This window comes from Planococcus citri, chromosome 3 (assembly GCF_950023065.1).
Source record: "Planococcus citri chromosome 3, ihPlaCitr1.1, whole genome shotgun sequence".
NCBI classification, from domain to species: Eukaryota; Metazoa; Arthropoda; class Insecta; order Hemiptera; family Pseudococcidae; genus Planococcus; species Planococcus citri.
In genome coordinates, this window is record NC_088679.1 from 51,454,348 (window position 1) to 51,464,090 (window position 9,743).

At 33.7% G+C, this 9,743-nt stretch overlaps 1 protein-coding gene across 3 annotated transcripts; it reads left to right on the forward strand.

The window, feature by feature from the left end:
* Nucleotides 1-153: 153 nt before the first annotated feature.
* Psi (P-element somatic inhibitor) lies at nt 154-6,883 on the forward strand. Of its 3 annotated transcripts, none has more exons than XM_065356301.1 (15): nt 154-428; nt 665-743; nt 819-1,016; nt 1,085-1,214; nt 1,287-1,479; nt 1,568-1,738; nt 1,831-1,884; nt 1,956-2,109; nt 2,183-2,340; nt 2,408-2,603; nt 2,695-2,776; nt 2,845-2,902; nt 2,974-3,231; nt 3,313-3,572; nt 5,490-6,883. In XM_065356301.1, exons 1-14 carry the CDS (start codon nt 339-341, stop codon nt 3,568-3,570), a joined length of 2,079 nt encoding a protein of 692 aa, XP_065212373.1. In that variant the 5' UTR covers nt 154-338; the 3' UTR covers nt 3,571-3,572; nt 5,490-6,883. The 3 variants fall into 3 exon arrangements, with proteins under 3 accessions (XP_065212373.1, XP_065212371.1, XP_065212372.1); XM_065356299.1 differs by having other exon boundaries at nt 155-428; nt 2,408-2,612; XM_065356300.1 differs by having other exon boundaries at nt 155-428; nt 1,959-2,109; nt 2,408-2,612.
* The last annotated feature ends 2,860 nt before the right edge of the window (nt 6,884-9,743 follow it).

A 9,743-nucleotide genomic window follows, 5' to 3' on the forward strand; every position in this document is an offset into this window, starting at 1 on the left:
GCACGAGCATCATTTTGCTGTCGTGATATCACGTGATCAATATTAATGACAAATCTTTGCTCGCTGATTGGTTGTTCAGTCACATACCTACAACGCTACAAACGAGAACCTATTTTTCTATTTTCTCGCTCCAACGTCTATTTTTCGAAAAAAAATTGTGGCATCACGATCACAACGTAATATGGTAGTGTGTAATGTTAGAAAATAAAATTCGTTTCTGCTGAATTTATGTTCTCGTTGGCGTGTTGCATTTTTTTAAAGTCGAATGCTTTTCATAATGGAGATGCGGTTTATTCACGAATGCGGCCATATTTAATCAACTTTCTTCATGTTACACAATGAGTGGCGAATTTCCTGCAGTAGCTGCTACAAATCAGAACGTTAATCCAAGTACCGCATTTGCAGCAGCTGTTCAGAAAGCACGAGAGGTAATTTCTTGAGCTACTTTTAAAGTAATTCTTATCATAAGCCACTCACTTCTACTCTAACATGTCCCATATATCACTTACATCATATCTTAAAATGCCGGCCTGCTTATTGATCACTACTTCTAACACTTCACAATGTTTACTTTGAGACGGCATTTTGCGTATTCGGATGATAATTCGAGAATTAGTGTGTTAATGAAACAAATTCTTATAGCGGATTTTGTTTGTTTTTGCAGATAGCAGCTAAAATTCAACCAAGTAATTCATCATCATCAGAATCAGCTCACAAAAGAAATCTTGAAGACTCTAAATCAGGTAACTGATCTTTGCGTATGCCGCTCGATAATATGCGAGCGCATTTAAACATTATATTTATTATGATTGTTGCAGGTGAACCCGAAACTAAGAAACAAGCGATCTTACCGCCCAGTCCATCGAACAACTCAAACAGTTGTTCTCCTCTTTTGAATTCTGCCGCCAGAGTGGCTGCAGCAGCAGCGGCAGGGATCCAAGGGGTTGGTGTATCCAACCTCATGGGACCCGTATCAAATAAGGATATCAAAGTACCGGATAAGATGGTCGGCTTGAGTAAGTACCCGGCGTTTTTTACAGTAGTCTCAAATGTTTTTGTCTTATTAATGCGAGTTCTGTTTCAGTTATTGGTCGTGGAGGTGAACAAATAACTAGATTACAAGCGGAATCCGGTTGTAAGATTCAAATGGCTCCTGATAGCGGAGGGATGCCTGATAGAATATGCACTCTTACCGGAAATGCTCAAAGCATAGCGTTAGTATTAATCAGTTTTCAAATTATTCGCTGTCGATGATTGTATTAATTGGTTTCTGTTTTGAATTTCAGGAAAGCCGAAGAATTAATCCAGCAAATCGTTCAGTCACGGAGTCGTGAAATTTTACCTTTAGGAGGTGTCGGTAATGGCACATCCGGTGTAAATTCTGTTGGTATGCAAAATAGTAGCTCTAGACTCTCTGATAGCATGAGTTCTGGATTACCTCCCTCAATTCCTACTGTTTCTACTCCTACGTTTACTCAGGTACCTAAAAGGATGCGTTTCACCTCTCATTATCAGAAATGGTTTTAAACCGTTGTATTCATATCGACGTCTCAATTTTAATTTATAGATTGAAATGATGGTACCTGGTCCTAAAGTTGGTTTGATTATCGGTAAAGGGGGTGAAACTATTAAGCAGTTACAAGAAAAGTCTGGCGCTAAAATGGTTATTATTCAAGATGGTCCTTCGCAAGAAGCAGAAAAGCCATTAAGAATAAGCGGTGATCCTCAAAAAGTGGACGTAAGTTGTACTTTTTAAATTTAAATTTTCATTCAAGCGTGTTTGTTGTTGAAAGCTTGATAATCTATAAATTTTCTTCTTTATTTCCCTAGCACGCCAAAGCCTTAGTGTATGAATTTATGGCAGAAAAAGAACAACAACTCCAAGTAAAGATACCTTTTTTTACATCCCTCGTGAATCTCGTACCTTAGCTAACGCGTGTATAACTTTTTTTCAGAAGAATAGAGGAAGATCAGGTGGTGGAAGCGGTGGTGGTGGTGGGGGTGGAAATTACAATTCTAATTCCAATAACTCTCGCACTTGGGATCCTGAAGTTACGGAAAGTAGTGTCGCCGTGCCTGCTGCTAAATGTGGCGTTATCATTGGAAAAGGTTAGATATTGAACAATCGGTGATGTAGGGAAAGTTGAACTTCTGACACTAATCATACTGTTGATCATTCTAGGTGGCGAAACCATCAGACAAATTAATCAACAGACTGGAGCACATTGTGAAATCGATCGTAGACAGCAAGCTAATATGCAAGAAAAAATATTCATTATTAAAGGAACCCCTGAACAAATCGAAAATGCTAAGCGAATGTTCTCCGATAAATTGAATATGGTAAATATTCAGTTTCTGTTTGTTTTTAAATCCTTTTCAATTGTAATGCATTAGTTTTGTTGGTTAGAATCTGTCTGGCAGCACGAACGGGCCCAGTAGTAATTATGGTGTTGGAAGTGGTACGAATTTGAGTTCGGTATCCAATTTTAACGGAGGTAGTCCTTGGTCAGGTGGTCCTGGACCTCAATCGTTCCAACAGCAGTGGCCGAATTCTTCTCAGGGGCAAGGTCAGCCGCAACAAATGCCGCAACATCCGTCTTCGGGTGAGTTCAGTAAGTCGCGCATCTTCATTTTTTCTCTTTTTTCTTTTTTAAAAAAAAAAAACAACGATATTAAAATGACGTGATTTGATAGGTGCAAATGGCGGTGGCGCTGTGCAAATTAATCCTACGACAGGACAGCCCGATTACAGCGCTCAATGGGTAGAGTATTACAGGTATGATTCGAATAATATTTCACGCATATTTCTATTTAAACGGTTGTTTAATTCAACGAGTATTTCAGGTCTATGGGTATGCACAAGGAAGCGGCTGTAATCGAAGAACAAGCTAAAGCTTCGAAGGTACGTGATGTGAATTTTTTAATATCAGATTACGTTGCTTCTTTTCAATTTTCGAACTTTTTTTTCAATAGTCCGGCGGTGCGCAGCAAATGCACGCGCAAGGCATATCTTCTCAAAGTCAGTTGGCAATGCAGAGTTTGACTAGTATTGGGCAGGGACAACAAGTGCCCATTGGCCAGCAACAGCAGTCAATAGCAGCAACGCCACAGCCTCAGGCACAAGGCGATCAAGGTGGTCAGCCCGATTACAGCGCTCAGTGGGCACATTATTATCGATCTTTGGGTAAAATTAAGGAAGCTGAAGCTATCGAAGCTCAGATGAAAGCTAAAGTATGTCTGCTTACTAAATAACCACGTTTCCTTAATGTTGAACGTGAATTTCCTTTTAATCAATGAAACATTTTCTTACAGGCCGCTTCACAGCAAACTCCTGTGCAGCCTGGTAGCGGTTTGGTTTCGTCTCAACCCAATTCTTCTTCCGTTCCCAGCATGTATAATCAACAAGCGGCTGCTTTAGCCGCCGCCCAATACAGCTTAGGCGGTTTTCCGTCCGCTGGTTCCGCTGCTAGTTATTATGGCACTCCGCAACCAACGGGAGGCGCTCCCCAATACGCATATCCGAATTATGGAGCTTACCAACAACCAGCAACGAATGATTCTCATCAGTAATGGTGAGTACTTTTTTCTTTATCTACCATAGAATATTATCACTTCGCTGTGTCCCCAATTTTTTTGAATTTCTACGCGTCTTCAGTGCTGCTGTGCAATGTTGTGATTTATCATATTTGTCGTCTTATCCTATTTGCGTTATATTTGATATAATATTATCGATGAGCAACGAACGTATTTACGTATTTGTGATATTGGTTACCAATTTGTCGCTTTTGAGTACTTTTTTTTTGTTCTGATTGACTTGTATTTTATTGATCATTTATTATGATTCATGTTTGAGAAAATTTTTTATGTCATTCGTTGTTTTTTTATACACTGTTCCACATTTTATATAATTTATTATGTTCTTTTTACTTATTTATTTCTCTTGTGTGGATTTGATTTATTTTTTTGCATCGTCGCGAGGTTACTGTGTACAGAACATCGTATATTTTTTCAAATTACTATGCATTTTTTTATTATTATTTTTTTTTTATTTTAGTCGTAAGATGACATGAACTGAATATGATTATCATGTTTTCCCTATTTTTTTTTCTTCATCGTCTCATTGAATTTTTTTCATGTATTATTTTTCTTCGTCCGTTTTGCTTTTACATATGTATTTGTTTTTGAATTACGCGTGCCTATGTAGGGAGTCGTCTTCTGCCGACGTTATCAGATACGTTTAATTTGCTATTGTCACTATTCAGCGTAAAAATAGAACGAGAATTCTCCGTTGCCACTTTTGTTCATGTTTTTTCTATTAATTCGCATTAAATCGTACGTTTTAAAAAAAGCAGTGTCAATTGTTTCGTCGAATAAAAAATTGTAATTCGATTCTGATTTATGTTGAATAACGAACGTAGAACTTCTTGGATCACTTGGTAAAATTGAAATTAGATCGAAGAATATACTCGTACACAGTACTACGTACATACCATGTTGCGTATTATTACGTCCTATGAATTAATGTCGTATTGTTTGAACATCCGCGAGACTTTACTTATTGGTGATATTTTGTTGATCGTTCGTGAATGGGAATATTAAAAAAGTAAAGTACGTTGCTCGTAAATCGATAGTTCACTTGGCTTTTGTGATGAAAGTAGGAAAATTTAATCAAGATGACGCTTTTGTTTTATAAACGTTAGTGAAAATGATGTAAAAAGGAGAAAAAATAGGTATCAGTTTCAATTTCAGATTGTAATGAGCACGTCTGAATGTCGCTCTGAGTGTGCTATAAAAATTGAAAAGCTGTGTAAGTGAAAATGTCTGTTGGGTATTGTTACGTCTGATTGCTTGAGAATTTTGCTGACTGTATGAGTGTCTGATTTCATCGTTGTTGTCTGTCTGTGCAAAAAAAAAAAAAAAATTGTAGTTTTAGGTTACAAATTATTGCATTATTATTTTTCTTCTCTCTTTGATCCTAGTGATACTCGATGAAAATTATTATTTGTTGAAATTGATAATTGAAACCAATCAATGGTACAAGGATGCTTAGTCGAAGGTATCCTCCGTTTAATTCGTCTCGATGATGTTTCTCCTTGTAATGATTTCCTGATGTTATCTTTTATTTACGCATTTCATGTATGTATCTCTACAGCATTGCTACTTAGTCACAAAATTTAGCGCTGAAGAAATTCGCTGCTCGTGGCATTGATAATGATTATCTTCTGCGATCATTGGAGTCATTAAAAAAAAAATTATTCTTAAGGGTTCAATACTTCAATTTTTTTTCTCCTTAAAATACGTACCGTATATATTTTTATATGTACATACGCGTTATAAAAATATTTTCAGCCGGACAAGTAAGTAAACACGTAACGTGAAACAAAGCAGTGAATTTTTAAACGAATTTACTGCGTTAGTTTATATTAAAAATTTTCGTATATACACTTTTGCTATGTTGTATGCCATGTTTGTTTTGTATGTATTCGCAGATATTGTATATGTCGTTTAAGGTATCGTTGGCTGAAGCGCCTACGAACAACAGGTTTGCATTAATCGACAGTTAATCTTCGATGAGTGGCGCTTATAAATTAATTATTTAAATCTTACATTAATTTTTCTCTTTATTTCCTCTTGTTTTTTTAATAGCTCTGTTAAATTGTGTTACATTATATTATCTTATTTTTCTTTTCAATTATTGTTCGGTATTTTTACTCATTGTAACGAAGTATATAATATTGATGTATTAATTTTTTGGTCTTCGACTTCATGTCATTACATATTTTGTTGTTTATGTATGTTGTAAGCCCTTGATTTTAGTTATTTTTCCCTTGTGTGCGTAATTATCGATTTATTATTTTTTTTAAAGTGAAAAAGTCTTATATGAAATGATTTGTTTAAAGAGATATGTTTCTTTTTTTAAAATTTATTATTACCCTGTATGTGTGCACTTGTGTTTTTTTTGTCCTTTTTTCATTATTTTTTTTAGCATGCTTGTTTAAATTAGATTACTCGACATTTTTTCGCGATCGCAGGTTATCTAAGTTTTATTGTTTGTCTCTCCCTTTTTTTTAACTTTTAAAGATTTATTTATTTTGATTTATTTTTAAAAAAAAGAATCATTAACGAACATTTTTATTCTCTATATTTACATTGTGTCGTGTTAATTTTTTGCATAAAAGTATTTTCTTCGTCTAAAAGAAGAGAAATTTTTATGCTTATAGGTTGAAGCGTTATAAATTTTAATGAAATAATATTGCATAATTTACTGGTGGTTATTTTATTTTTTGCGAGATAGGTGCGAACCGATGTTGTGATTTTTTTTCGCCTCGAGAGCGACCTGAAAATGTTAATCGTACATTTTCATTCGTAAATTTTTAGGACTGATATTTATACATATACGAGATTTCATTTCAATTTAATTTAATAGTGCGATAATATGACAGATGTAATTTTAAGATCTCTCTCCCCCTCAGTTTTTTTTTCTACTGTTTTCAATATTTTGTTTTCTTCATATACTAGAAAGAGTGAGAGTTTTTGTGGGGTTTTTATAATATTATCGGTACTCGTTTGCATTTTATTAAATGATGAATTTCGTAAAATGCTTTTTTTTTTGTAAAATTTTTTCCCTGGTGTATGTCTTAATTTGTCTGTATTGTCGCAATATTAGAATTTTCCTATCAACGTTATCACAGTTTTTTATTGCAATTTCTCCCTGTTTCCCTCTCTTTTTAAAATCGAGTTTATCATGTATCGTTAAAAATGTTATCGTAAGTGTGCTTTTTATTATGAATTTAATGCATGATACCATTTAATTTAATTTACGAGTTAATTGGCCACTTTTACTCTAGTACTTACTAATATAGTAATTGCATATTGTTTCGTATGTGATTTTTTTTCCTTCAAGGTAATATGGTATGTGTTTCATGTTGGGGGTTCTCTCCTGAAGGGTGTTGATGTTGATGAGACTCGAATACCTTATCACATCGGCGATGCATGTGTGAAAAGAGATTCGCCATGTGAGATAAGATATAGATGCATCGAATGTGTGAAAGGATATTAACAGTTATTGATGTCAAAGTTTGTTGGGTTGTCCTTGATTTCAATGAAATTCGGTTGTTTCGGTCGCATTTTTTCATTTTTTGTTAACTAACGTTGCATCTTCAGTTGTTCTTATGAGTTCAACTTCATATGCATATTACTGCATAAAACTGAAATTCAAATTCAAAATTTCTAAATTTGTTTTTGAAATATTCCTTGATGAGCAATGTACATATATTATTTATTTAAAGATAATGTACCTGTACAAAATTCTATATTCTTATTGCAAAGTTTTTAAGCGCTCTTTTTAAATTCAACTTCAAGCAGAATAAATTAACAGCGACAAGACTCGAATGGTGAGATGAGTTTTAATTTTTTTGTAAATGAGATGAGAGAGGGTTTCTTATAATACCAAGATTTGTGCGGTAGAAAGGTATGTAGTTTATATTTCATTTTATTTTTCCAGATGTAAGTATATGAAGGAAAAATTCGTCCAAAAATGAGCTTATTGAGTGAAATAAAAAAATACTACGATTGATAGCAATAGAGAGTTTTTTCACAAATATTTTTTCGACCTCTTTTCCATGAATAACCCTCCGGTGCAAAGATGAATTGAAAAAAAAAAATATGGGCTACTTGGTTTCGTTGTGAAGTGAAGCCGCCGTAGTTTTGAAGCTCTCGCTCGACTCAGAGATTTCCAACTTTTACTCAGAAGAGTTCGTAAATGTATTTTTTTTCAAACATATTCTCGTATGCCTCCTCCTTGTTCTGCTCTATTTGTTCTCATAAATTCAAAAAATTGGGTCAGGATTGATTTATATTCAGGGTGTTTACACTTCTGGAAAACCTGTAAAAGTCGGGGAATTTCAGCAATTTCAAGCAATTTTCCCTCAAAAGTGAAGGAATTTTTTGAAAGTGTTCATCTGTAATTTTTTAATAATTCTAGTAGTTTCATTGTACTTATTCAATTATTCATTTTGGAAAAAATTTCCCTCGCATCGCTCGGGTAATTTTGTTTAGTTCGGGAATGAAACCGAACGCATTGAAAAATGTGATTTTTTTTTAAAGCAAAGGGGGGGTAATTTTATAAATACGGTGTTTTTATTATGAAAAAAAAGGTATAGAAAAATGAAAAAATTGGTCTGGAAAAGTCAGGGACAATCATTTACAGAAATGAAAGGACACCCTGTAAATATTTCTTTTAAAAAATTGGCTGTAGTAAGAGAAAAAAATGAAAGTGATGATTTTTGTATGAAAGCTGAACAGATTAGGACAATTTTTTTCTAGCCATAAGTTGAATGTAGAAAAAAGAGAGGGGGGATCGTAAATTTGAATGCAAAATTATTTATTACGAAAACCTTGTTAAATTTGTCTCTGCACTCGATTTTTTTTACGTTTTTTCTCTCTTCAAATCAAATTATAGCGTACAGCTTTTGTTCATCTTTATTATTATTAAAAGAAATGGATCTATATTATGTGTATTGTTTGAAAAGTATTTGCGGTTTGTAGTTTGTTGCATTTCCGTAGGTAATTCAATGAAATTTGAAAACTGCGACCGAAACGCATAGCTTCGTAATTCATGAGTTAGTAGGTTTGTTTTTTTTTTACACGGATTTTGGCAGATTTTCGAGGTAGCTTTTGAAAATGGATTTTGGATTTTACCTGAAGAGAGAAGACTTCTGATGTTTTGAAAGTTTGTGGTGGGGATCTAAAAAGTGTTTAAAAAAGAGATTCGAAAAACGTCCAAAAACCAGATTTTCGAGAATCCGTGTAAAAAAAACAAACCTATTGTGTTACGCGTTTATGTTATTGCATAACTTGATGCTTGAAGGAACAGAACAGAGTTGACAAGAAATCTTTACAAAATATGTATTTCTATTTTTTTTAAAAGTTATGTATGAGGTACAGACCAGTTGTGTGAGGTTACTGTTTTGAATCGAAAGTCGAAATGAACATTAGAACAATTCACAAATCGGCATTTTAGCGTAAAACTGGAACCTTTTGGAAATTATTTGAATTGAAATATTGATTTACAGCGGAAAGTGAAGTCGTTAGATATTTTCTATACATTTCCGCTGCACAGTACATAAAAGTATACTTGTTTTGTATCTTCTTTTCTGTTTTTCATTTTCTTTTTTTTTTACGAGATTAATTTGTTGCATGGGTGTATTTAATTTGTTCTTGATAACGATTATTTTGATATTTTTATTTGTTCTTGTTCATTGTTTTTTTTTAATTGTAATTTTACAGTTTACGAATTGAATTTTATTTTCAGGGCTGTATTGATCATCTGTACGCTGTATTTTTATTTTATGTGCTTTCCCTTTGATTTTTGCTGTTTTATAAGCTTATATATCTATTGATGGCCGTTTTAACTAATTGCTCATGTAAATGGATAACTTTTATACCGCGCTGAAGGGTTGTGTGGTGTGCTTGTTTTTCAATAACACCCATGGTAATGAAAGGTACTTGGTGATTGCTAATTTTTTTTTTTTAATAAATGGGAATTTTTATAAAATTGTCTTCTAAAAACCTACCTGAATCAAGTTACACTAACACTAGACCTGAACAAATTTCTATTTCGTACTAATATCGCGATTTGGTTATACCATACGGTGATGAACATCGGTGTAAAATTTAGGTATTCTGTCATAGATGAGTTACCTATAATAATTGATAATTACTCAGCAGTATAACTGATTATC